This window comes from Benincasa hispida, chromosome 11 (genome assembly GCF_027475165.1).
Source record: "Benincasa hispida cultivar pf3 chromosome 11, pf3_genome.v1.1, whole genome shotgun sequence".
Lineage (NCBI taxonomy): Eukaryota > Viridiplantae > Streptophyta > Magnoliopsida > Cucurbitales > Cucurbitaceae > Benincasa > Benincasa hispida.
In genome coordinates, this window is record NC_143488.1 from 88,710,812 (window position 1) to 88,738,399 (window position 27,588).

The 27,588-nt window shown below is 31.9% G+C and overlaps 2 protein-coding genes and 1 long non-coding RNA gene across 4 annotated transcripts; all 3 read left to right on the forward strand.

Moving 5' to 3' along the window:
- The first annotated feature begins 9,283 nt into the window (after positions 1-9,283).
- LOC120092157 (glycerol-3-phosphate acyltransferase RAM2-like) lies at positions 9,284-12,395 on the forward strand. Its single transcript, XM_039050384.2, has 3 exons — positions 9,284-9,614; positions 10,655-11,240; positions 11,613-12,395. Exons 1-3 carry the CDS (start codon positions 9,321-9,323, stop codon positions 12,266-12,268), a joined length of 1,536 nt encoding a protein of 511 aa, XP_038906312.2. The 5' UTR covers positions 9,284-9,320; the 3' UTR covers positions 12,269-12,395.
- A 768-nt stretch (positions 12,396-13,163) lies between these two features.
- Positions 13,164-16,588, forward strand: LOC120091449 (putative prolyl 4-hydroxylase 7). 2 transcript variants are annotated; one of them, XM_039049481.2, is made up of 9 exons: positions 13,210-13,339; positions 13,462-13,586; positions 13,692-13,778; positions 13,855-13,912; positions 13,999-14,100; positions 15,243-15,300; positions 15,390-15,565; positions 15,682-15,742; positions 16,145-16,588. In XM_039049481.2, exons 2-9 carry the CDS (start codon positions 13,477-13,479, stop codon positions 16,447-16,449), a joined length of 957 nt encoding a protein of 318 aa, XP_038905409.1. In that variant the 5' UTR covers positions 13,210-13,339; positions 13,462-13,476; the 3' UTR covers positions 16,450-16,588. The 2 variants fall into 2 exon arrangements, with proteins under 2 accessions (XP_038905410.1, XP_038905409.1); XM_039049482.2 differs by lacking the exon at positions 13,462-13,586 and having other exon boundaries at positions 13,164-13,339.
- A 1,075-nt stretch (positions 16,589-17,663) lies between these two features.
- Positions 17,664-19,113, forward strand: LOC150033016 (uncharacterized). The gene is made up of 2 exons (XR_016524237.1): positions 17,664-17,775; positions 18,495-19,113. It is a non-coding gene; the product is annotated as an uncharacterized LOC150033016 (long non-coding RNA).
- Positions 19,114-27,588: the final 8,475 nt, after the last annotated feature.

A 27,588-nucleotide genomic window follows, 5' to 3' on the forward strand; every position in this document is an offset into this window, starting at 1 on the left:
ATTGAGCTATAGTGGTGTGTCTTGATAGTTAACGAATATTAATTAATTCGGTTAAAGAGTTTTAACAAATTAATTACAGATCGTTGGAGCTCATGATCTGTAGGACCATTAGGTCCCTCTACTAGCTCATTAAATTGGAATAACAAATTAAGTATTGATGTATGAAATTCAGGTTACGAATTTGAAATGTTCAAATTCATTTTTAGGGTTTTTGATTGATTGTATATGATACAATTATAAACGTTCAATTTAATTGAAATTAAACGAAATTGGAAAATCAATTAATATTTAAATTATGATTTAAATATAAAATTGATTCATTGGTGAAATTAATATTTTATTAATTTAATATTTAGATATTAAATTAATATTATTAAAAATAAATTAAAATTAGTTTTATTTAAATTAATTATTTTGAATTATTTATAAAATTAATTTATATAAAATGATTTTTTGAAATCATTTTAGGTTAATGGGTTTTTCCATTTTTGGGAAAAACCCACTAACACACTTGATGGATAATCACCAAAATCCATTTTAGTTGATGATGATCTTCAAGCTGAAGCTGCTCTTCATGCAACCCTGTATATTTGCATGATTTCTATCTATATATAGAAGCTCCATGCATGAAGAACAATGAGAATTCGATGATATGCTTGCTGAAGTGATAACTTGAAAACCCTACTTGTGTTCTTCATCAATTCAACTTGATTTAGTGTTTCCACCACACGTTCCAGCTTGAGCATAATAGAGAAGATCTTTGTGGTAGTCCTCTCTGTGATTCAAGCTCTATCTTGGTATTTTTCAACTAAATTCGTGGAGAAATCTTCAAAGATACTATATGTTTCAAACCCTCTTATGAATATCATATGACCAACATGCTTAAAACTCAAATTAAATGTAGTTTAAGTGCTTATTAATTCTATAATCTTTCGTTGCATGATATATCATTCCTTCAGTTAGATATAACTATAGGGGTAAAACAATATATTGGCCCAGTTGTTCTTACTAGCAATCTGTGAAGGGTTATCGCACTGTTGATTGGCTGATATGAACACAGAAATATATCTATAGTGAGAAGAGTACAGCTGTCGGTCTTTAGTGGAGTGACCGGTAGTTAACGAATGGTTGATCCTGTGACTAAAGAGTTTAGTTAGGTATTTACGTACCGTTGGAGCTTCAAGCTACATGTTCATAAGGTCCCCTTGTAGCTCAATGGATTCAAGTTGAGAATCAGTTCTTGGAGTTAGTTTGAAGTGTTCAAATTATCGAAGGGAAATTCAATTATATATGATATTATTTGTGTGATGTATGAGATATATCAAGTGGAGGATTAATATAAATATGATTTACTTAAGTACCATAAAATAGAAAAAGAACTATGGTTTGTATATTTCATGAGATGAAAGATTAAAACTATAGGTTATAAATATAATATGGTAAGTTGGTTATCATATTTATTTACAATAATATTAATTATATGATAATTAAATATTTTTCTCTAATAACCGATTGAATGTGAGGTTATTGGTGGTTTTATGGTAACCGTGAGATAAAAGGAAAAATGTTTTCCTAAATTTAGAAGAGTTTCCACTTTCGAAAAAACTCATGGAGAAAGCTATTTGTTGGATCGATATGACAACCTTAGAGGGGGTGAATAGGGTTTAATTAAACTTTTTTTTTTTCTAAATTAACCCAATTAAACTAATTAATACACTTTTTATAAATAATAAGAAAAATTCAAATTGTGCAACAAATAAGATGACAAAAAATATGATAATTTAATTCTATCAAATTTTAGCAAATAAATAAGAACAAATTAAAACATACAATAAATTACTTAAATTAATTGCAAAAATAAAAAAGAAAGAGTTAGAGAAGAAGACACCATAATTTTTATAGTGGTTTGGTTAAACTCAACTTACTCTACTCCCCAAGCGCCTCTTGGGAATTTGAATAAAATCTTTCCGACTCTTTTCACGGATTAGAGTCCAACCGTTACACCACCGCTCATTTTACGGGTTCAAGAGAAAACCCGATCCTTTCTACGGTTTAGGATCAAACCATTACAAATGTTGGAATTTTTGAATAACACAATACAACTCTCACTATAGTGGATTTACAAATTTAAGCACTCAACAAGTTTATCCTCACAATACAATAACACTCTCTCAAGAATAAGATGAAAAGGAAAAAAAAAATGGGAGCTTAGAGAGAGCAACATTTGAACTTTTTGGAGGATTATGAAATGTAAAATTTGTTGGTTTAAAATTTGGAGAGGAAGATAGTTTTATATAGAAATGGAAAATTTTTTAGAAATCACAATTAATTTGGACCATTAGATTTTGGAAAAGAAAAGTCAATGGTGGAGATTTTAAACTAAACTAGTCGTTAGATACAAACAAAATTAATATTAAATTCATTTTCTTTTGAAATTTATTTTCTTTTTAAAATTAATCAAAAAAATAAAAAAACATACAATGTGTCAAAAACTAATCGTTAGACACAAACATAAAATAATATTAAATTCATTTTTTTTTTAAATTCATTCTCTTTAAAGTCAATCCAAAAGCAAAAAATATACCATGTGTAAAAAAACTAGTCGTTAGACACAAATATAAAATAATATTAAATTTATTTTCCTTTTAAATTTCTTTTAAATTTCAATTTTTTTTATTTTAAATCAATCCAAAAATCAAAAGTCCGTCATATGTTAATCTCTTAATGATCCACCATTCAACCAATATGTTGCCACATATCTACCACGATATTTTCTCTATAGACTTGTTTCGGTCATATCGTCTTCGTTTTAGCTCCGATTTGAGTGATCAAGAGGTGTTGGAATCATTGTTCTGAGCTCTCCGCTATGGACATATTAAAATACTAAGATTTTCAGTAATTAAAAATTGAGTTTATTATCATAAAAAAATTGATTAATTAATTAATTAAAATTAATTAATTTGAGATTAAGGACCAAAAAGGCAACACTATCAAGTAAAAGTGTTTCACTAAGTGATAGCTATAGAAAGAGTAAACAATCATGGAGTTTGATTATGTGATAGTTCATCAGCTAATCTAGCTAAACGAATGCGTGGCTTTGTCATACGATATGATGCCATTTACTACACGATTGAGTACATCGTTTATACGATAGAAAACTTCATATCTCCCACTTGCTCAATCGTCTACACGATTGTTGTCCTCCAATCTTTTCCTCTAACCAAGTTCATACAGAGCCCACAACTCCTAGATTCTCACATCGAGAATACCAAGGTAACCATTGTGGTGGTGTCCTCACTCAACTCGATTGGTTTCAAGGAGTCGTTGGTCATTCGTTGTGTTCGTGCTGTTGATCGTGTTGTGCATCGATCGTTGCATTCGAGGGTTGTGTTGCTGTTCTTAGATGCATGGAGATTGATCAAGGGATTCTTGAAGAGTTTCTTCAAAGGCATGCATACTCTATCACTTGATTCTATGAAAGCATGTTGTAATTTCTAGTTATGCATGACCTGTTAGTTTCTATTCTTGTACTGTAATTGTGTATGTTCAATTCGAATGAAATTTGGAACGATCCTTCTGCTGCTCATGAAAATCCTCATACTTGATTTCTTTCACCACTTTTATGTCTACCATATACTGTTCAAGTGATATCATATAACCTTGGATCTTAGTTTATTGGATTGAATTAATACAGTCTGAATGTCAAATAAAATACCTCTTATTTTATTAAACAAATAATTTTTTCTTTCAAAATATAAACTATAATATATACGAGATTTAGGACACTAAATCAAACACTTTCTCCATTAGCTTTTCTCTCTAGACTTCAACTTTCTTTCCAAAGTTTGCCATCGATAGCCATAGTCATGGCTTTCTCTGTTCAACTCGCTGACCAAATCCTTCCACCTACGACTAGATCCAGCTGTCATCCGATGATTTTCAAAAAAAAAAAAAAAGAAAAAAAAAGAGACCAAGCAAGGACAATTCAGACGATTTCCCTTCAATTTCGTCGGTGACTAAATGATTTAGCTATTTAGACGACTTTTTAATGATTTCGGACCTAGGAAACCAATTTAGTTCTAGTTTTTGTGATTTCTTTGATTTTTGACATACAGTTGGGATTTTCTTCTTCTTTTGACAATTAGAATATGTTATATACGATTGAAATAATGTACTATTTTTATTATATATACTGTAATATACATCCGAGTACTAAGATGATTTGGGACTTAGGCTTTAGGTTTTATACTATATACTCTATCATATGATATGTTTGGGGATTTATTATGTATCTATTTCTTAATGAATGTGTGGATTTCTATTACTACTTTAAAAAGGTTTATATGAAATATATTGGGATATCGAAGAGTGATTTATATTATATATTTTGGTATAAATGATCCATAAAAAATGTTAACTTATATATACTACAATGTTTTCTGATATATACCATGTCATATGATACTGTTTGGGGGTTTATCAAGTATATGCGTATTAATGATTGTTTTGGATTTCTCGTTGATGTAAAAGGTTTATATGAAATATATTGGTACATATGTGATATCAACGTGAAATATAATAGAAAAAATCAAAATACCTAGGGTAGATATTACATTCAACACATACAAAGGTATGTTTATGCTAACAATTAGTAAAAAGACACAAAAAGAAAACTGTGGAATATTTAAAAATAACCATGAATCTGCCAGAAAAACCAACAAGTTGTCGTGAAATATTTGATTACATTTCAAATAGATTTACCATTATATTGCATACATTGGTTAGGTTATTTTCAAACATCTAATATAATGTTCTAAAGTATATTTAAAAATAATCATGAATCTCTGCAAAAAAAAAAAAAAAAAAAAAAAACCCAATAAGTTGTCGTGAAACCAGTTGTAATTGAGTACATATCAAATATATTTACCATTATATTTTATATATGGTATACACTGTTCTAAGGTATATTTTAAAATAACCATGATTTTTTGGTGAGTAGAACTAGTTATTTGATATGTGAAATACATTAAATGAAAAATAAAATCAGTTTAAATACATTTTCCCCCATTAGAAATGAGAAAGAAATCTCAACAAATAAATGCACCTTGAAATGAGAAAGAAATCTCAACAAATAAATGCACTTCTCTTAGTTAAACAAATGAATAAAATATTAACAAATAAATATATTTTCTCTCCTTCGTTAACCAAAATGAATAACATCTCAGGAAATAAATGGATTTTCTCTCAAAGTGAATAACATCTCAAGAAATAAATGGATTTTCTCTCATCAACATATATTAAGAGTGCTAATATGGAAAGTGGTATTTTAGTTTGAAAAACCCATGAAATCTTATATACAAAAGTATCAAACATTTTCTCTTTCCAACATTTTCTCAAGAAATAAATGCAATTTCTCTCCTAAACATATGGAAAGTGCTATTTCTCTCTCCAACTGTACATACACGTATTTTACTTAAAAAATCGATTAAATCTTATATACGAAAATATCAAAAAGTTTGCATATTTATAAAAATAAGTTTTAAAAAGGGATTGAATCTTTAAATATCCCTTATCTTAACAGACATTTCGGGTTAATATCCCTTTGGGCATTTCTAATTTCTAAATCTAATTGTTCTTTTCCTAAAAAAAAGAAAAAATTTTCACTATTTAAAATTAACTTTAAAATTTCACATCATAATTATTTTGAAATTAATTAATCGACGTTAGTATCAAATATTGGGATGGTATTTAATAAAAAAATCGAGATTAAAGTATAAATCTTAAAATTGGTAGGAAAAAACAAAACAAAAATCCCAAGAATAAAATTATAATATTTTGAAACCTGTAAACTAAATTCATATTAAACCTAAAAGTTAAAAGACCAAAATTACAACCTTTTAAAGCTTGGAAACTAATAAAAATTAGACGTAAACCTAGAAACCAAAAATATTATTTTTTTTTTTTAAAAAAAAACCTTTACCAAAAAAGTAGAAAGAAAGTTGAAAAAGATTGTGCAACTCGCCGTGGTGTTTACGAGTATGTATCGATAAGCATTGGAAATATATTTGTATTGTTTTATATTTCTTATGAACTGTTTTGTCCATATAAAAAAAAAGATTTTAAACGTTCAATATGGTATTTGCCCGTCTTTTTCAAATCTTTCTTATTTTTCAATATTTGATTTTTTTCACTTGAAAATGATCAACGAAACGACATCGTGTTAGTCACGGTCCAACAATGGAGGGAGCATCTATGACCTAGGTCACCACGAAACCTTGGCAAGTTGGCGAACTAAACAAAGTTGTGGATTTCTTCGAGGGATTTTTTTTCACCTATTTCTTCTTAATATTATGACTTTTTAATTTTATTTTAATTGACAATTTTAAGTGATTTTGTTATAACTTTTGTCTTTAATCTCTTTACCTATGATATCAATTTTACTATTATTATTTCTTTTTTGAGTCTTAAAATGTTTTAATAATACATCTCTTTCCCCTCTAAAAAAAAGTATATTCTCTCTAAATTGGTTTATTCTTATTTTGTTAGGTCTCATTTAACACAAATGTATTAACATATGTTATCAATTACTTAGACTAGTAAGTAAGGTGAATTCACAGGGCACGGCTCCTTAAATATATATTTTGTGTATATTTATTAAGTTTTTTATATGATGTACAAAAATATTATTATTGTGTTGATCAAATGGGTACATGCTACTTTCTACATTTTGTTGTCTTCACGTTTTTTTTAATAGTTGCAATTTTACTATGTTTTGATGGTTTACTCTTTCACTATATCTATACTGATTGATTTATAGAAAGATTCAATTTCTCCATTCTGAATTGTGTTACTTTGTTCCTATGCATGTTGTTATATTTTGTTACACAAACTTTGATTATAACACCTGTATGATTTTGTTAATATAAAACTATGGTTTATGTTTATTTTAATTATGTATGAGCTGCAATTCTCTTAATTAGTACTTTCCTTTCTTATATTCTTGGTATCTATTTAGTTATTGAATGACAATTTCCAATGATGACCAACAATAAAAGGTCCGGAGAAATAAGACATAAGAGAATGTTAGAAAAAAAATTCCTACTTCTTCTACAAAAATAATTAGAAAGTACTTGAGAAAATTAAAAAAAAAAAACCATATGAAATCCAAATTTGGAGAAATCACCGCGACCCACATGAAAGAAATCTATTATGTAAAAGAATTATAACTACAATCATACATAATTCTCTTTTAGATCTCAATTACAAGAACACACTATCAAAGGTTTTGTATCACTCACATATTTTTCTCCACTATCATACTTGATAATATATATATATATATATATGTATAATTGAGTCAATTTGAAACTAAAATTGTCATAGGCTCCTTTTATATAGTCATTGGAGTCCATCACTTCTTTAATTTTCTAGATGTGGAAATATTTTGCCAAAATTTTATAGAGAAAAAAGAAGAGAAAAAATAAATGTTATAAAATATAATAATTTAAAATAATGATTTTATTAATAAAAATAGTTGTCTTTTAACCATTTGTTCGAAGTAAAAAAGAAGTAATGAATGGATCTTGGGTGCTACTAAAAGCAAATGTCGAGAATAAAATTATCAAGTTTAAAAATACATGCACTAAGATGCAACTTAAACCAAATCTCAAGTGTATTTTTTCAAAAGAGAAAAACAAAAAAAAAACAAAACACAAAACTATTAATTCTACAAATAACTTGATCCTTACGATTTTTTATGGGAAATCTCTATCTTGATCCAGGGAAATTGAACCATTGCCTCATTCAGTCTAGTAGTAATAAATAATACAAATATCGGATCAGAAAATAATCATGAAAATTTTAGCACTGACATCATATTTTCTTCGGGACGACTAATAAAGATTAGGGAAAGAGTACTCTCAATAAACTATTTAACAAGATTATACATTAATAGTTAATAGTTAAGTGCGTGTTAATAGTCAAATATATTCTTTAGGTATTTGACTATTTATTGTTTCTCTAATTTTTAAGAGAAGATTCAAACATTGAAATTTTGTGAGATTTTGCGGGATTTTAATGCTTTAGCTTTGAAGGTTTATTTTATATTTTGTTGTGAGAAAACCGGGTAAGAATTAGACAAATGAAAGAAAAATGAAAGTATCTATTTGGGAAAAAAAATAGATATCTATATAATTTATTTTAAAATTGGTACTTTTCAAGCTCAAAAAAGCTTCAAATAAATTGATCATTATACATGATATGAGCATATTTTAACCCTTTTAGAAAGATTAAGAGTATTAATACAACTTTTGAAAGCTTAATGATATTTTTGAAATGAGTATTAACAGTTGAAAAATTATTTTAAATGACAAAACTGCTGAAAATGTTATAAATAATAACAAATGTCACAGTCTATCTGCAATAGACCATGATAGACTATTATTTGTGTCTATCATGATCCAGATAGACACAGATAGTAGTCGATTGCGGTATATTGCAGATAGACAGTGTAATTTTGTTATATTTGTAAAGATTTTTATTCAATTTTCTATATTTGAAAATGACCCTTAACGATTTGTATTCATATATACTAACCGTAAGGGTATTTTTGAAGTGAAGGGTTTTTTTTTTTTTTTGTTTAAATTTAAGGGTTTTTAAAAATTATGAAAGTTTAGAGGTACTTTGGAAATAAAACACTAACGATTTTCATTCAAAACCAAACTGCAAGAGTATTTTTGAACTATTTTTTAAAGTTTAAAGATATTTTGAAACAAAATACTAACGTTTTCTATCCAAAACTAGTGGTAAAAATATTTTTGAACTATCTTTTAAAGTTTAAAAGTATTTTTAAGCTTTCAATTCATTAAGAAAAAAATTCAATTAAATATCAACCAACGATATGTTGAAAGTACAAATAAAAGAACTTTTCGTGTGAAATAAATTAAAAAGGTACTTTATTTTTATTATTTATAGATAATATATTTTTTCAGTGATCTTTAATATATGATTATTATGTATATATTAGGCTTGGAGATGTAGCTAATTCTAAGTTCTAACCCATGAGGAGCCAAAGTTGATTTTCCAAAGCATAGAAAGTTATAAAGAACATAGAAAGATCGGTGAGTCCTAGAACGACTTGTCGGTTTATGAGATCTCTCGGCGCCGCCTTTGCTCTTTGGTCTCTTAAGCCAAACAAGTTGTCGTTTTCATAACTTCCACTATTCATTTCTTTATATATATAAACGAAATCCATAATTGAACTTCTAAAACACAAAGCTACTAAATTCAAATTACTGTGTACACCAACTTCTCCAATAACAATGGCGGAAGGTAAAGATCAACAATCTCTCATGAACCACCAGACGTTTCCGAGTATTGACCGATGTTCGTCCATCGGTCGGGAGAAGCACACGGTAGTTGCCGACATGGACGGGACGTTGCTTTGTGGCCGTAGCTCGTTCCCTTACTTTGCCCTCATCGCGTTTGAGGCCGGTGGAGTGTTGAGGCTTTTGTTCTTGTTGTTGGCCTCCCCCTTTGCTGGAATTTTGTACTACTTCATTTCCGAGTCTGCTGGAATCCGTGTGCTCATATTTGCCACTTTTGCGGGAATGAATGTGAGTTTACTTAATTCTTCGATTCAACTCAATTCCTTAGTTGTCGTTTCTTAATTATTTTACTTTTTTTTTTTTTTTTTTTTTTTTTTTTAAATTAAGCTTATGGATATTACTTTTATTTTCAAATTTCTTCTTTGTTATCTATTCTTTTATCAATGATTATTTTTGTTTTTAGAATTTGACTAACAATTCAACCATTTACTTTAAAAAGATACAAATTATTGTAAAAAATATGGATGAAATAGACTTAATTTTAAAAAACTAAAACAAAAAACCAAATAGTTACCAAACAGAGCCTTAGTTTTTCAGCTTTTAAACTTGTGTCTGTTTGATCATTGAATTTTTTAAAAGTGTTTAATAAATCTTTAAATTTTAAGTTTTATGTCTAATATCATTGAATTTTCTGTCTAATCTATTATATCCTTAAATTTTTAATTTTAATATTTATGGATAATTGATGTATAATATATAAATTGAATTTTATGTAAAATAAAATTCTAAAATTTAAATTTTATGTTTAGTAAATACTTAAATTAATATATATATATATATGTTGAATAGACCAATAATTTATGAGATACAAAATTGAAAAAGAAAAATAAATAACTCAATCATGATAATATCTTGATGTTAAATCAAATATTAGAAAAAAATCAAATAAAAATCAAATTTGAAACTAATAAATCCACATGAATGATAAAGTCAATTGGTATGAGATTTTTTTTTTTTTTAATGATTTAAATGTTAAATTATCCCAAATAACCCTATAATCATCATAGGTAAAATGAGAAATCAAATATTTTTATCATAGTTTTTTTAGATGGTATATAGATATATAGATATATGCATGAAAACTGAAAACAGAAAATGTTACGAAGAATTTTAATTTGTTGTATTGTTCATTTTGTTAATAAATACTAGTTAAATTACCACCAAATAATATTAAAAAAAGATTATTTTGTATCTAAATTTTAAAAGTTAAAATGGAAACAAGATATTGAACTCAGATAATACTGTTTTTGTGTATCTTTGCAACAAAGGTTTCCGACATCGAGTCAGTGGCACGAGCAGTTCTACCAAAGTTCTACGCACATGACTTGCATGTGGAGACATGGAGGGTATTCTCATCATGTGGAAAACGGTGTGTTTTAACTGCGAACCCTAGAATCATGGTGGAACCATTTCTCAAAGAGTTCTTAGGTGCTGACGTGGTCATTGGAACTGAAATTCACACAATCGGCCAACGAGCCACAGGCTTGATTCAGAGTCCTGGAATCATAGTCGGCAAGAATAAGGCTACAGCTGTCGAACAAATTCCAGAGCCAGACATTGGGATTGGTGACCGGAAAACTGATTACCCCTTTATGAAGCTCTGCAAAGAGGGATATGTAGTTCCAGCGAAGCAGGAGGTTAAGCCGGTCACCGTCGATAAATTGCCTAAGCCAATCGTTTTCCATGATGGCCGGTTGGTTCAAAAACCGACGCCATTTATGACGATGGTTTTAATTCTATGGATTCCGGTGGGATTTGTTTTGGCTTGCTTGCGGATTGTTGCCGGTTCTCTTCTTCCGATGCCGTTTGTGTATTATGCGTTTTGGGCTCTTGGCGTTCGGGTCGAAATCAAAGGTACCTTTTAATCACCTTCGATTCAAAACTTGAGATAAAAAAAATTAGAAAGGCATGTACCAAAGAAGGACAATGATTAAACTTGCACCTAATCGTACACTCTTTTTTTAACTTAAAAAATGTTTTTTAAACAAATAAAAATTGTCGAATAGTATAATTTCTTGAGTTGTGGAGAGATAGGTGCCGTTAGAGAGTACTTTAAGTAGTATTTTTCGTTAAGAAAATGTCCCGTCTTAAAAAAGAGCCTTTTTAACATACAATTTAGACAATTTCATGGAGACTTTAATAATCTAATTAAATCATAAAATCAAAGCTTAAATGGATAAATGATAATATGTTTGATAATACATATACTTTATGTATATTAAATAGGTACACCACCCCCTCCGGCAAAGAAATCCACCGGCCAAACCGGCGTCCTTTTCATATGTTCACATCGAACCCTCCTCGATCCAATCTTCCTCTCAACTGCTCTCGGTCGTCCGATCCCTGCTGTGACATACTCTATCTCCCGCCTCTCAGAGGTCATTTCTCCTATCAAAACCGTCCGCCTAAGTCGTGACCGAGCAGCCGACGCCTCAATGATCAAGAGCCTACTCCAAGAAGGTGACTTAGCAATATGCCCTGAAGGGACGACTTGCCGGGAGCCGTTCCTACTTCGATTTTCGGCGTTGTTCGCAGAGCTAACCGACGAGATTGTTCCGGTGGCAATGTCCAACCGAATGAGCATGTTCCATGGGACGACGGCGAGAGGATGGAAAGGAATGGACCCGTTTTACTTCTTCATGAACCCAAGTCCGGTGTACCAAGTGACGTTTTTGAACAAATTGCCGTACGAACTCACGTGCGGTGGCGGCGGAAAATCGAGCCATGAGGTGGCAAATTACATTCAAAGGATGATCGCTGCAACATTGTCTTATAAATGCACCAACTTTACTAGAAAAGATAAGTACAGAGCTTTAGCTGGAAATGATGGCATTGTTGTTGAAAAATCCAAGGTTCAATCTACGAAGATAATGGGTTGCTAGAGATTCATGGTGAAACTTTACTCTCTGTAACCCAATAATATTGTAGAATTGTATCAAAAAATATACCAATTTGGGAGGGTTTTTTTCCCTTTAAATTTTACAATCGATCAAATTATCAAATTCCAAGAAATTACACAACAAGAAAGTAAGGATAATGGTTGGAATTGTTTTCGCATACAATTATTTTCACTTTCAATTTTAGTTCATCTGGATCCATTTTGATTCGTGTGCTTTCAAAAATTTTAGTTTGGTCTTGTAGGTTTAATTCTAGTGATTTGGTTCTTTTGATTCCTACCCCATCTTAGTTTTATATATTAAAAAACGACTATTTTTATTCCATAAAATTTAAAATAAAAAGATTAAAATGGTCACCTTTTAGTAATACAAAAATCAAAATGTAGATGTTATAGAGGTACGTAACTATCATGTAGATAGTAATTTTATTTAATATGATAACAATTTATTAGACAAAAATTAAATGCTATTTAGGACTTATTAAACATTTTTATAACTATACTAATTTTTTAGAAGAAAACTAATAAATGTTAGGGATAAAATTTGTAATTTGAACAAAAAAACGTCCTTCAAAAATCACAACCAATATATAAAATATTGTTGCTTACGGAGACATGTATTAACTTGTTGATGTCTATTGATATTTATGAAAAATTATGAAACGTTTTTTTTCTAAAAAAAGTAATTAATAAATAAATATTGTGCGTTGTTTCAATAATGAAAATTTTACACTATTATCTATATTATATTGACATTATTTATATATATTTGAATCTTTTAAATATATAATGAAAATTTTGATACACATTCGAATGAATGAATTTTTTAATATCCATGAAATTTTGATAATAGGGTCACAAGACAGATTTATCAACGGCAATATTAAAAATAGTCATTCCATGATAACGTTTCCTCAAAAAGGAACATACTTTTGAGAGAGAGTCAACGTAAAGCAATTTCCCGCTGGAAGAAACTTCCATTTCCATCCATGGTCATGAACGACGGGTTTGCAGCAGATCCTCTTCTGGGCTGGCTATTAAATTTCCTCCTAAATGAGTATGAACCGGAAATTTCTAAGCTGTATTCTCCATTTTCATTCATTCTTTTGATTTCTATCCTTTTCCGTTTTCCATTTTACGTTTATTTCTCGCTTTCTCTCTTGAATTTCTGGGTTTCAGAGCTCCGTTTTCGCCATGGCTTCTCGATTTTTTCTCGCATTTTCTCTCTGTTTCCTTTGCTTCTTCCCCTTCTTTTCTCGCTCCGCCAATCGCTTGCCGAAATTGCTCTTACACAACAACAACATGTATTTAATAATACTTCATTGCCTTCTTCTTTTCATTTCTCTGTTTCAGTTTTCCCCATGTATACGGCATTTGAAATTTTGTCCTAATTGATGTCAATTTCACAGGGATCAATCTGTTATTAGGATGAAAACGGTCGGTTCCCCCGTTACAATCGATCCCACTCGTGTTATTAAGCTTTCATCCAAACCCAGGTTCTTAAACTTCTTAAACTTGCACATTTTGGAGAACCCTTTTCAAATTTTTACTCAATCTGATGAAAATATACAGGGCTTTCTTATATAAGGGATTTTTGTCTGAAGACGAGTGCCAACATCTTATCAATTTGGTACAAGAAACTTCTCATTCTTTATCTTCCTCGAGAAATTTGATCACCAAACTGCATAGTGCATAATTGTGATTTGTAATTTGTAGGCAAAGGGCAAGCTACAACAATCATTGGTGGCGGCTGAAACGGGTGAGAGTGTTACAAGTCAAGAACGGACGAGTACCGGCATGTTTCTTACGAGGGCTCAGGTATGTTACTCGTTGGTCATCTGCTCAAAATATCTGTTAGTTTCTGTAGTTTACATTCCTTTTTCTAATTTGGTTATCAAGTGGGCTTGGCAGAATTTGTATAAGGGCAGAACATGAAACATGAAAGAGGAAATTGAGCATAATGTTATCTTAAGGTGTTGGAAGAATCAACTATCTTAGCCTTATCCATCATTGGCAGTTGCAAGCATGATCTTGACTGCATTTTTTGTTTTCATTGGTCGTGAGAAGGCTGTCTTTCAATTGTCTTTTAGTGTCCTTTTTGGGGTTATTGGATTGAAGAGCAATCCAAGAGCTATGTAGTATGTTTGAGTTCTTACATTGTTCTAATCGAATGACAGTATTATTACTAGTCATTCAAAAGGTAATTTCACATTAAGGTCAATATCGTCCCTTGTCTCTGCAGTTTTATATACTAGACGCAATGGTCCCAACTTTAATGAATGATGTTGAGTGAAATTAAAATTCTAGCTTGTTGTGTTGACGTAGATTGGCGTAAGATTGATGTGATCAACATCCTTTTACTATCTATTAGGGACTATTTGGGGGCCCAACATGAAATGGTATATCTCCACATCCTATATCATCTCAGTGTTTGGAGACCCATTATCCTATCTCACCAATTTTAATTGTTTGTGGGCCCATTTTCGAAACATGTTTCGTATCTCACCATCATTTTCCTTCCATGTATCGTATATCATCTCAGTGCTTGAACATACTCATTCACACTCGATCAGAACTCTTCAGACATCCGAACTCTCTAGACATCAGAACTCCCCACATCCTATACTCGATTAGTAGTAGGGATTGTTGAAATCAATCAAGTAGAAAAGTACAAGGATGAAATTACAAGAATGAGAACTTCTTGCAAGTCTAGTAGTTATAAGTTGGGACAATGGAACCTTTTGGATTACAAGAATGAGAACTTTTAACCTTGAGATGCCATATCCCTATTGTTTTTTCCTGGCATTTGCAGGTTGAAGAATTTTTAGTTGTGGGCTATTAATTGGTAGATGTTGAGTTGTGTCAAAATGCGGACAACATTGCATTGTGTTTTTAAATCTGCATCTTCCTTAAATATAAACAAAATGGAGATTGATTCTATGGTCCCCTTCTCTTCCCAGGATGAAATAGTTGCTCGCATCGAGTCCAGGATTGCTGCGTGGACCTTCCTTCCCATTGGTAAACTACTTATAAATATTTTGATGTATTGTCTTTTATTTATTTATGGAATGAGGTTTGTATAATCTCAAAATTGTTGTTCTGTTTAGATAATGGGGAGCCTATTCAAATACTAAGGTATGAGAACGGTCAGAAATACGAGCCACATTTTGATTTTTTTCAAGACCCAGTTAATATAGCTATTGGAGGTCATCGGATAGCCACAATTTTGATGTATTTGTCCGATGTTGAAAAGGGTGGAGAAACAGTCTTTCCCAATTCTCCGGTATTGCTTTCTTGAAACATTAATCACTCTCATTCAGGACTGTTTGTAAATTATTGAGTTGTTGTAACTATGAAACTTGTTATGAATAATTCCATTTTCAAATCTCTCTCCTGCAGATTAAATTATCCGAGCAGGAAAGGGCTGACTTGTCTGATTGCGCTAAGGTTGGCTATGGAGGTATTGAATTTTTTCTTTGAAAATATATCATTATGGAGGCTGCGTTGATGCTGAGTTAATGATGCAACATGAGAATCTCGTCATGCTTTAAACATTTCCCAGTATCTTTTCTGTTAACTTTCAATGATTTCCAATTTTTGTTATTTAAATCTAATCACAAAAAAACATTATGAAAGGATCATCATGACATAAAGTATATCAAGTATAAACTGCTTAATTATCAACTCTCGAATTTGCAAAGAAGCTGTGATGAGAAAAAGTTCGCATTTATCTTAACCTTTTCTGTTTCATTTTTTTGTTCTCATTGCATTGCATTTTTTCTTCAGCCTTCTTTATTATAGCATCCAAAATGCAATCAAATTTGTATGATTCGAAAGAGAGTATGTTTGTTCGTGGGTGCAGTAAAACCAAAGATGGGTGATGCTTTACTGTTCTTCAGTCTGAATCCAAATGTGACACCAGATGCGACCAGCTATCATGGGAGCTGCCCGGTGATAGAGGGTGAGAAATGGTCTGCAACTAAATGGATTCACATGCTTCCAATTTATGAAATTTGGAGGAATCCAGCTTGTGTGGACGAGAATGTCCAGTGTAGAGCGTGGGCAAATGCAGGTGAGTGTGAAAAGAATCCTGTTTATATGATGGGTTCTAAGAATGAACTTGGACATTGTAGGATGAGTTGCAAAGTGTGCTCTCCTCCCTCATAAAAACAAATGATTCTTTTATTTATACACAAATCAGGAAGTAAGAGTTCTTTCTTCTTACACATGTACACATGTAAATGTAAATGACTTTGAGAGGTTTCACTTGATTCAAACTATTGAATCTCTCTCTCTTCTCGCTGTCTATCTATCTACGTCTATGTACTTACATACTTATATTTTTTGTGGAGTATTTTGATAGGAAACTAGCTAGCCCTCTTGAATTAGTGAAGCTTGTTTCGGTTTGGTGCAGCTTGCTAATGGTAAATGAATTTCAATGGTGATCAGTTCTACATTTTGGTGGAGAGAGAAAGATTATGCTGAAAAACTTGTCTATTCTAGTAGTGTTCAAAAAACTCGATAACCCGACTAACCCAGACTATAAAGGTTGGGTTGGGTTGGGTTATATTTTTTTTCTTTTTTTGGGTTAGGTTAAAAAATATTAAAAAATTGAATTTCAGGCTAGGTCTTGGGTTACTCCCGTTCCCGACCCGACCCAAATATATATATATACTAAAAAAAACAAACCCTCGTCTGACCCTCGCCGCCTAAATGCTTCCCCAGTGCCCCACGAATCCACGATCGTTGATCCCTTTCATCTCACGTCTCCAGCCTCATGCCTTCGACTCCGACCTCACGCTTTTGGCCTCACATCTCCGGCCTCATGCTTTCAGCCTCATGCCTCCGTCTGTCGATCCCAGACTCGCAAATCGCCTCCGACTCCGGCCTCACGCCTCTGTCTCTGACCTCACGCTTCCGACTGATCGTCGATCGCAAACTCACAAATCGCAATCGTAGCAAGCCTCCAGTCCCTCATGCCTCACGCCTCACGCCTCCGGCCTTACGGTCCCTCATGCCTCCACCCTCTCGGTCCCTCACGGTCGCTCTTCACGCCTCTGCCTCAGAAGTCAGATCTGTTGTCCTTCACGCCTCTGCCTCAGATCTGCCATCCTTCACACCTCTGCCTCCGATCCAACGTCCTTCACGCCATATCTTCGCCGTCTGTTTCAATCTCACGCCAGATCTCTCAGTCCTTCACGCCAGATCTTTGTCGCCCGTTTCTTTTGGTATGAAGTTTTTGCTTTTCTTTTTTATTGAAGACTTTGAATTGAAAATTTGCAATACTGTTTGTGTGTGTTAATTACTGTTAAGTCAATATTAGAATGAATTATGAGTGGTTAATCCCTAAATTATTCATTACTTAATTTTTGCCTTACCATTATGTAACTAATTGAATTAATTTTTGTTCAACCTCGCAGTGTCTCGAGAATCATTAGATTCTTCAAAGTCATTACGACGGACACAGAATAATCACCATTTTCTAACTTCATCGTGAGTAAAATAATTTAATTTTTACGGTATACATATATTGTTTATGTGTGATTGATATTTATACATGAGTTGTTCTGAGTTAATTGAGAAGTTAGCCTCCTCTCCTCCTCCCCTCCCTAATGTTAGCCAAACTCCAAAAAATATACCACCCCTACCTCCCAAGTCCAATCGAAAGAGATCTAATAAACCAACTTCGTCTGTGAGGGATCATTTCACAAAAATGGAAGTGAGTGCTAATGATGTAGCTAGGTGCAAGTGTAACTATTGTCGTAAAGATTACACATGTGACAGTAATACTTGTGAAACTAGTACTTTATGGAAGCACTTAAGAAATCAATATAAAAAGTACCTATATAAACAAGAAGAAAAAGGACAAACTACTTTAACTCTTGTACATTCAACAAGAAAAAAATTCAGTGTAAGGCTCTTGTTTGTTAGATGTGGCAACTAGGTGGAATTCTACTCACTACAAGAATTTTGGGCTTTAATGTCGGTTGAAAAAAGCGAAATCGGATGTATAATGTTGGTTTTTTTAAAAAATGGATCTTTAATGTCGGTTTTAAACTGACATTGAAGATGGGCTACAATGTTAGTTTAAAACCGACGTTAAAGGCCTCTCATTTTTTTTTAACTTTATTAAAAAATATCTTTTCCATTTCAAATGAAATCTTCTCTCTCCTTTCACTTCTCTCTTACCAAACTCTCTATTCTCTCCTTAGCTTGGATGTGCACATCACTTCCGATCGTTGTCGTCATCGGTGTTGCTTGGATCTCCGTCGTCGTGGGCTTCTTCTGGTTGTGGGTCATCGTCGTTGGTGTTCTCCAGTTGTTTTTTGATTGGTTTTCGTCGGCACATGGGTGTTCTCGGGGTGTTCTTTGCAGGCGCGTGGGTGTTCTCTATTGTTCTTCGCATATTCTTCCGGTGGTTGTTCGTCGTGGTTGGGCGTTGTTCTCTAGTTGGTTTTCTTGTGGTTGTTCGTCGTGGTTGTTCTTCCGGTGAGTCAGCTCGCCGTTCGTCCAGTTGGTTCCAGTCGTAGAGGTGGGTCACAGGCATGGATCTATAGATTTAGTTGTGGGTTTCTCCGATCCGGTCGTTTATTTGCCCAATCTACTTATGGGTCTTCCGATCCGGTCGTCGGCGTTGTAATTTTGTCAGATCTGTCGTCTTAACTCTATTTGCAAGGTCTGGTGCTCGCCGGTGTTCCAATCTTCGAGCTCCGATTCGGATCTCTTCAAGTTTGTGGGTTGTTTAAGTTGTTTGCTTGGAAAAGTAAAATTGTATTTTCATATGAATTTTCAATTTAGTAATTTAAAGTTATTTCATTCCTTTTATTTTTATTTTAATGATTAAGCTTATTGAAATTTTGAAATATTGGAACTAAATTAGTTGAAGAATATATACTTGGTTGGTAGTCTTGCTTGGTGTAGTTTAAATGTATTTTAAAATCCTTTTGTTTCAAATATATATAAACTAATTTGGTCTTATTTGGTTGATTAAGTTTGATTGGTGTGGTTCAAGTGTTATTTCATTAATTTTATATTTTGTTCCAATGATTAAGCTTCTTGAAATTTGTTAAAGTTGGGATGAAATTAGTTAAAAAATATGTACTTGGTTGATAGTCTTGCTTGGTGTGGTTCAAGTGTATATCAAAATCCTTTTCTTTCAATTATATGTAAACTAACTTGGTCTTACTTGGTTGATTAAGTTTGATTGGTGTGGTTCAAGTGTTATTTCATTAATTTTTTGTTTTATTCCAATGATTAAGCTTCTTGAAATTTGTTAATGTTGGAATGAAATTAGTTAAAAAATATGTACTTGGTTAATAGTCTTGCTTGACTTGGTTCAAGTGTATATCAAAATCATTTTCTTTCAATTCTATATAAACTAATTTGGTCTTACTTGGTTGATTAAGTTTGGTTGGTGTGGTTTAAGTGTTATTTCATTAATTTTATGTTTTGTTCCAATGATTAAACTTCTTGAAATTTTGAAACATTGGAATTAAACTAATTGAAAGATATCTACTTGGTTGGTAGTCTTGCTTGGTGTGGTTTAAATGTATATCAAAATCTTTTTCTTCCAATTATATATAAACTAATTTGGTCTTACTTGATTGATTAAGCTTTATTTATGTGGTTCTAGTGTTATTTAATTAATTTTATGTTTTTGTAACGACTTGACCCCCTAGGACTCAAGTTAGGTCGTTATTAAATACATGCATGCATAAAACTTAAAACGGCACCCTGTGAAATAAATGCTAAATAAATAAGATAAGTTCAAAAGAACTTCATTAAATTCAAATATTAAAACATAAGAAATGGGTACCCATAAATCATAAATGATAATAATAATTCTGAAAACAATTCTTAATAGTAAGTTTCAAACATCAAAACTGAAAGTTAAGAAAAACATGAAAAGAAATCTAAATCTCATGAGCGGAAGCATAAAACTGGTCCCAATAGCTTGATCACGAATTCCGCTTGTCAATCGTTGGTGCATCTCTACCTTTACCTAAAACAACAACATGAGAAAGGATGAGTATAAAATACTCAGTAAGTAACCCCACTACTAGGGTCGGGCTAGGCATTTATGTCCTTTAGATGCCTACCTCTGGCGGAACATAAAAACTGCTCTAGTCCTCATGGACACATACATACATGAAAAACTGGTTTCTATCCTACTGTAGTTAAGTATGTCCACGACCTCTGGTGAACCACGAAAGAAACACAACCCCTGGTGAATCCCGAAGGAAACACAATATCTGGTGAATCCAGAAGGAAACAAAATATCTGGTGAATCCCAAAGGGAACACAATATCTGGTGAGCATCTAACTAATCAGTGAGGACACTATCACAATCTCAACATCACAAGTATCACAACATGGTTCCATAACATACATATCATATAGATCTCATCATCATGATTCTACAACATACATATACCTCTTGTCATCCTAGTCTCATAACATACATATACATCTCATCATCATGGTTCTATAACATACATATAAATTTCTTCATCATAGCTCTATAACATACGTATGCATCTCATCATCATGGTTCTATAACACACATACGAATTTCTTCATCATAGCTCTATAACATACGTATGCATCTCATCATCCTCAGATTCAGCAGGATCTCCAATAACAATAATATACTCAAATCATACTAGTATTCAAACATCTCTATGCACAACTAGTCTTTTAAACCCTCATGTCAGCAAGGCATACATAAACATCAAACTATCAATATATCCTCAATAAATCATAATTATCATTGTCTGGCACTAGGGCAGTTTCAATAGTAAGATTACTTACCTCGATACTAGATTTAGATATCGATCCAGTCTTCAATAATCAATCTTTGAATTCAATTCCCCAATGAAGCCTGAGCAACAACCACCCTCAAGATTCCAATCTCCAAATTCTTCCTTCAATCAGACCTTGCTTCCAACTTTTAATCCTTTTCTCTTGTAAAATTTTCAATTCACAAAGAATTTAACTCACCCCCTTCCACAATGAAGTTAATTCTTGACATTAATTTCAAATTAAATTTGTGTGACATAACCCTCTTCCAAAATGAAATTAATTCTTGACATTAATTTAAAACTAAATTTGTGTGATATAACCCCCTTCCAAAACGAAATTAATTTCTGCCATTAATTTCCAAATTGAATAATATAAACGTCAATAGTTAAATTCCGCAATTACACTTTAGTCCAAAAATTCCAAAAATGCCCTCAATTAATAAAAATTACTAAAATTACACAAATAATAAAAATTCGGGGTGTTACAGTTTTGTTTCAATGATTAAGCTTCTTGAAATTTGTTAATGTTTGAATGAAATTAGTTAAAAAAAAAAAACATGTACTTGGTTGATAGTCTTGCTTGGTGTGGTTCAAGTGTATATCAGAACCACTTTGTTAATGTTTTAGGTCTTATTGTTGATTATGGTTAAATTTACAAGCTTATGGTTATGTAATTTTTCCTTGTTATTGTTTTTTTTTGTAGATTAAGTTGCAATTTTACAATCATGGATAAGTCATGGATGAAAATGAATAAAATGTCAACTGAGTATGGTTTAGGGGTTGAGATGCTTATTAAAAATGGTCTACAACCGAATGTCATGAGTTGTCTATGTTTGAAGTGTGTGAATGCAAAGACTTTAAATGTGAACACAATGAGAGATCACTTATTTTTTAATGGAATAGATCAAAGTTATCAGATATGGACTTTTCACGGTGAATCATTATCGATTAAGAGAAACAATGAAAAATTGTCTACTAGTGAAAGAGACAAAGTTGATGAGGATGATGTTGATGTTGATGACACAATTGGAATGTTTGAGGCTGCATACAACTATTTTAATAAAAAAATCCGATAATTTTGAAGAATTATTAGATGATGCAAAGAAATCACTATACCAAAATTGTAAAACTTTTTCCAAAATATCTACATTGGTAAAGTTATATAATTTGAAAGCTAAATTTGGATGGAGCGATAAGAGTTTCACTAAGTTGTTGGAATTAATTCATGACATATTACCTAGTCCTAATGAAATTCCAACTTCTACTTATGAAGCAAAAAAGATGTTGGGTACTCTTGGAATGAAGTATGAGAAGATTCATGCATGTAGCAATGATTGTTGCTTGTTTAGAAAAGAACTCTCTAATGCAAATGTATGCCCCATTTGTGGTACGTCAAGATGGAAGTTTCATAAAAATTTAAAGGAAATGGCTAAGAATATCCCAACAAAAGTCATGTGGTATTTCTCCCCAATTCCAAGATTTGAAAGAATGTTTCGAAGTAAAGAAACATCAAGTTTATTGTCGTGACATGCTAAAAAAAAAAAAAGAAACAGATGGTTTATTAAAACATCCCAAAGATGCCCTATCGTGGAAAAAAATAGACAATTTGTGGCCAAGATTTGGGTCAGAACTTAGAAATCTTTGTCTTGCTCTTTCAACAGATGGGTAAATCCACATGGAGTTCTTAGTAGTAGATATAGTTGTTGGCCAGTGATGTTAGTGACGTATAATCTACCTCCATGGTTGTGCATGAAGCGAATTTTTTATGTTGACTATAGGGGTGTTCAAATAACCCGACAACCCGAACAACCCGGACTACCCAACCCAAAATATAAGGGTTCGGTCGGGTTAGTTTTGTTCTTGGGTGGGGTTGGGTTGAATTTTTCTATTTTTATTAGGTTGGGTTGGATTGTGGATTGGCTAAAAAAAATTTGGGTTAACCCAATCCAACCCCAATTTTTTTATATATATATATATATATATATATTCCCCTTTGTTTAAAGTTTAATTTCTTTGTATTGATTAATTTTTTAATTTTTAATATTTTTCTTTCAAAATTATTATGATATTTGTCTTTGTTTAAAGTTTACAATAAATATCATAGATATTTGGTATTTAGCATCTTAATTTTATGGGATTTTAGTTATTAATCATGTGATGTATATAAATTTACATATTTTTTATTAAAAATAAAAATAAAAATAAGTTATAACCCGACAACCCAACCCAAAGTTTAAGGGTTGGGTTGGGTTGGGTTGGAAACTTTATTTGGGTCATTTGGGTTGCCAATCGGGTTGGTCTAAAAGTACCCTTAACCCAACCTAACCCAACCCATGTACACCCCTAGTTGACTGTACAATATCTGGTCCTAAACAATCGAGAAATGACATAGGTGTTTATTTAGCTTCGATAGTAGATGATTTGAAAAAACTTTGGAAAGATGGGGTAGAATGTTACGATGCATATGAAGAACAACATTTCATGCTTAAAGCTATTTTATTATGGACCATTAATGATTTTCCTATGTATGGTAACTTATGTGATTGTACGGTTAAGAATATCATGCATGTCCAATTTGTGGAGAGAAATTCATCCACTTATTTACTAAAAGGAAGAAGATGACATATCTCGGGCATCGCAAGTTTCTACCATGCCATCATCCATATAGGAAACAAAAGAAAGCTTTTAATGGCGCACGAGATTTAGAAGTTGCTCCAAAACTATTGAGTGGGGAAGAAATTCTTGCAGAAACAAGTAAGTATCAATATTCATATGGTAAGAAAACTATCAAGGAAAAGCACAGTGGAGATAGCCCTTCAACTTATTGGAAGAAAAAATCTATTCTTTTTTAGTTAGAATACTGGAAGTATCTTGACGTGCGACATTGTTTTGACGTGATGCACATTGAAAAGAATGTATGTGCAAATCTTATTGGCACATTGCTTGATATTCCTGGTAAAACGAATGATGGAATAAAAACTCGATTAGATTTGGTGGAACCGAACATTAGATTAGAGTTAACCCCTCAAGTAGGAGAGAAAAAAGTCTTTTTACCTCCCGCATGTTATACATTAACACGAGCTGAGAAATTGAGCTTTTGTAAGATACTATCAGAAATAAAGTACCTGAAGGCTATTCATCGAACATTCAAATTTTAGTGTCGCTCATAGATTTGAAACTTTACAGACTTAAGTCGCATGACCATCACTTCTTATGCAACAATTATTACCTGTAGCCATTCGTGATATTTTACCCAAACATGTAAGACTTGCAATTACTTGCCTATGCTTCTTCTTTAATGCTATTGTTGCAAGGCAATCGATTCATCTCAATTAAAGGGTATGTAAGAGGATATAGTTTTCACTTTATGCCTCTTAGAGAAGTATTTTCCACCATCATTCTTCACAATAATGGTACACCTTATAGTACATCTCGTAAGAGAAGTTGAGTTTTGTGGACCTATTTATTTGAGGTGGATATATCCTTTTGAACGATACATGAAAGTGTTGAAAACTTATGTACGGTATAGAAATCGACTAGAAGGATGTGTTGGAGAAAATTATATTGTCAAAGAGATTATAGAGTTTTGTTATGAATTTGTATCTGGTGTTAATTCTATTGGGCTAAACTCATCAATAAAGAAAGCAAACTCAAATGTTGTAGAGCATTGTCAGCTGCTTCTTTTATCAGATTGAGTAAGGATGAGTTGGATCAAGCTCATCTTTATGTCATTCAAAATTTAAATGATGTGCTTCCTTATGTCGAGTATATAGATCTCCATCTTATTCTCGTTTTAGGTTACTTGATTATTCAATGATCTACTAACTTTGTCATTTATAATAGGCAACATATGGATATTTTGTCTAAGCTCAATTCTGGTAAAAGTAAAAGTAGAAAGTGGCTTCAAGAAGAGCATAATCGTACATTCAATCGGTGGTTGTCCACACGGGTAATCTCTAGAGGCATATTATTTGATGTATAATTAAATGTTAACTACTGAACTATTATAAAATATATCGTAGGTTGCAATAGCTCTCAAAGTTCCCAAAAATTCCATATCACCTTCTTTAAGATGGATAGCTAATGGACCTTGTCCAACCGTCGCAAAATATTCTTGTTATGTGGTCAATGGTTACTACTATCACACAAAGATTCGCGATGATATTATGAGGGTTCAAAATAGTGGAGTTAGTATAACGGTTACCACAATGCAAGTCTCTAGTGCTAAGGACAAAAGCCCTGTCATGTTAGATATGACCTTTTATGGTGTAATACAAGAAATATGGGAGCTTGACTATCATCGATTATCATTTATTTTATTCAAATGTAATTGGGTTGAGAATAGAAATGGAGTCAAAACAAATAAGTTTGGGTTTACTATTGTGGACCTCAATCGTATTGAACATAAATCAAACCCATTTATTTTAGCCTCTCAATTAAAACAAGTCTTCTATGTAAAAGACCCTGCAAATTCGAGTTGGTTAATTGTTTTAACATCTCCACAACGAACATTTGAAGATGATTTTTATGAAGATGAAATAGGAGATATGCTACAAGAGTGTGGTTATGGAGGTATGCAAAGAATGCTCAATGTTGATACATCAATTGAGATTGATGATACAATATCCACATACATTAGAAATGATTGTGAAGGTGGATGAGTTGATAAATAATGTACTAAACATGGTATGTCATTTACTATGGTTATATGTATTTAAATATTAAGATTATATGTTTTATTATGTGAGTAATGTTTTTTTTTTTTTTAGATTGACATGAAAAATTCATCAAGTAGTAGTGAGGATGATAGAAATACGATCCCACAAAAAATAGCAAAATAAGTATTTCACGTGGCCAAACTACTATGTCTGAGTTAGCACAAATAAGAACATCTGGACAACGGTTGATCATTGATTATAATGAACATGGACAACTGATTGGATTTGATGCAAAGAAGATGCAAAGTTATATAGGAGTTTGTGTTCGACAACAAATACCTATAACGTATAATTCTTGGGAAAAAATTCCAAACCATCTAAAAGATAAGCTTTTTGATTGTGTAGCGGTATGTTTTCTAAAACTTTAATTCATGTACATGGTAGTTTATTAGTTTATTATTTACTACTTTTTTCATTGTGCTGATGTCGTTCGATGTGGACTCTAAGTCGAAACATGGTATACTCATATCTGCATCTAGGAAATTTCGGACTTTCAAGACCATATTGACTCAAAGTTCATACTTCCATTTAAAGATGAACCCTCGGTCTTGTAATTTCCTCCCCAACAATATTCTCATATAGATCAAGATCAATGGACATCGTTTGTTAATGAACGATTGAGTGAAGAATGGGATGTAAGTTATTCTAAATAAATGTCAATATTATCATTGTTTTGATAGGTAACTTCAACTAGATTTGTTGTACAGGAAATCAATCGTCTTAAAAAAGAAAGAAGGTTGAAATGTGTATATAATCATCACATTTCTTGGAAGGGTTATGCGAATCTTGCCCAAGAATAGTAATTTTTTTTACTTAAATTAAATCTTTTATTCTAATACGTTTATGCTAATTAAATATGTATGTTCATGTAGAATATATTGAGTGATCCTTCTTATCAGGCAACTTTATGGAAAGAAGTACGAAAAGGAAAAAATAATGAATACTTTGATGAAGCCACTCGAGAATGGGCCAGGATTGTAAGTTTATATTGTACAAAGTTTAAGATGACATATATACAATGTCTGAAACTTGTGATGAGATATTGTGTGAAAATTGTAATATGTTTTACAGGATAAATTGGCTAAAGTCTATGAAGGTGAAGATGTTTTGACCAAAGCATTGGGTACAGATGAACATTGGGAACGTGTTAGAGGAATAGGTGATTTTGTTTCCCATTCCCAATATTTCAAATTAGTAAAACCAAAGTCCACAATGAGCCAAGAAATTGAAGGAGGCTCTAATGAAAAAAATGTTTGACATGGTAAAGTATCAAGAGAAAAAACTCATAGCAAACAATCTCATCAGTCCAAATCATCTGTTGGAAGTGTCGCACTTAGTGCATCTAAAGAAGAAGATACTGAGAAGATGCCTAAAGAAGATTTAGAGGTAATTTATTTGTTGTGACTTTTAAATTTTAATCATTTTGTGTTTAATCATGCATGACATTAGTTCTTTTAAATTTGTTAAGGGGACACCATGGCACTTGGCTATAGGAACTCTAGATAATATTGTTGTAGTAGCCCCAACATTTGATGATGATGTGTCATGCTTAACTGTTAAAGTACTGATTGACATTATCATGGGAGAAGATTGCCAATACCAATTCCTATGAAGAGAAAAATAGAGTCCTTAAATCAAGCAATGGGCAACTTCGTAACATGTCCTCGTGAACATGTAATTATGGTTGACGAGAAAAAAGTATGCCTCTTTTTCAGTATATGAGTTTGGTTATTTATTATTTTTCATTTACTTGAATTTTTGTGACTGTGGTTATGGTAGGACCATTC

Coding starts and splice junctions, on each gene's coding strand:
- LOC120092157 (XM_039050384.2), top strand. CDS start 9,321: ATGGCGGAAGGTAAAGATCAACAATCTCTCATGAACCACCAGACGTTT. Junction 9,615..10,654: donor CCACTTTTGCGGGAATGAAT/GTGAGTTTACTT, acceptor TTTGCAACAAAG/GTTTCCGACATCGAGTCAGT. Junction 11,241..11,612: donor CGTTCGGGTCGAAATCAAAG/GTACCTTTTAAT, acceptor TATATTAAATAG/GTACACCACCCCCTCCGGCA.
- LOC120091449 (XM_039049481.2), top strand. CDS start 13,477: ATGGCTTCTCGATTTTTTCTCGCATTTTCTCTCTGTTTCCTTTGCTTC. Junction 14,101..15,242: donor TGTTTCTTACGAGGGCTCAG/GTATGTTACTCG, acceptor TTCTCTTCCCAG/GATGAAATAGTTGCTCGCAT. Junction 15,301..15,389: donor GTGGACCTTCCTTCCCATTG/GTAAACTACTTA, acceptor TGTTCTGTTTAG/ATAATGGGGAGCCTATTCAA.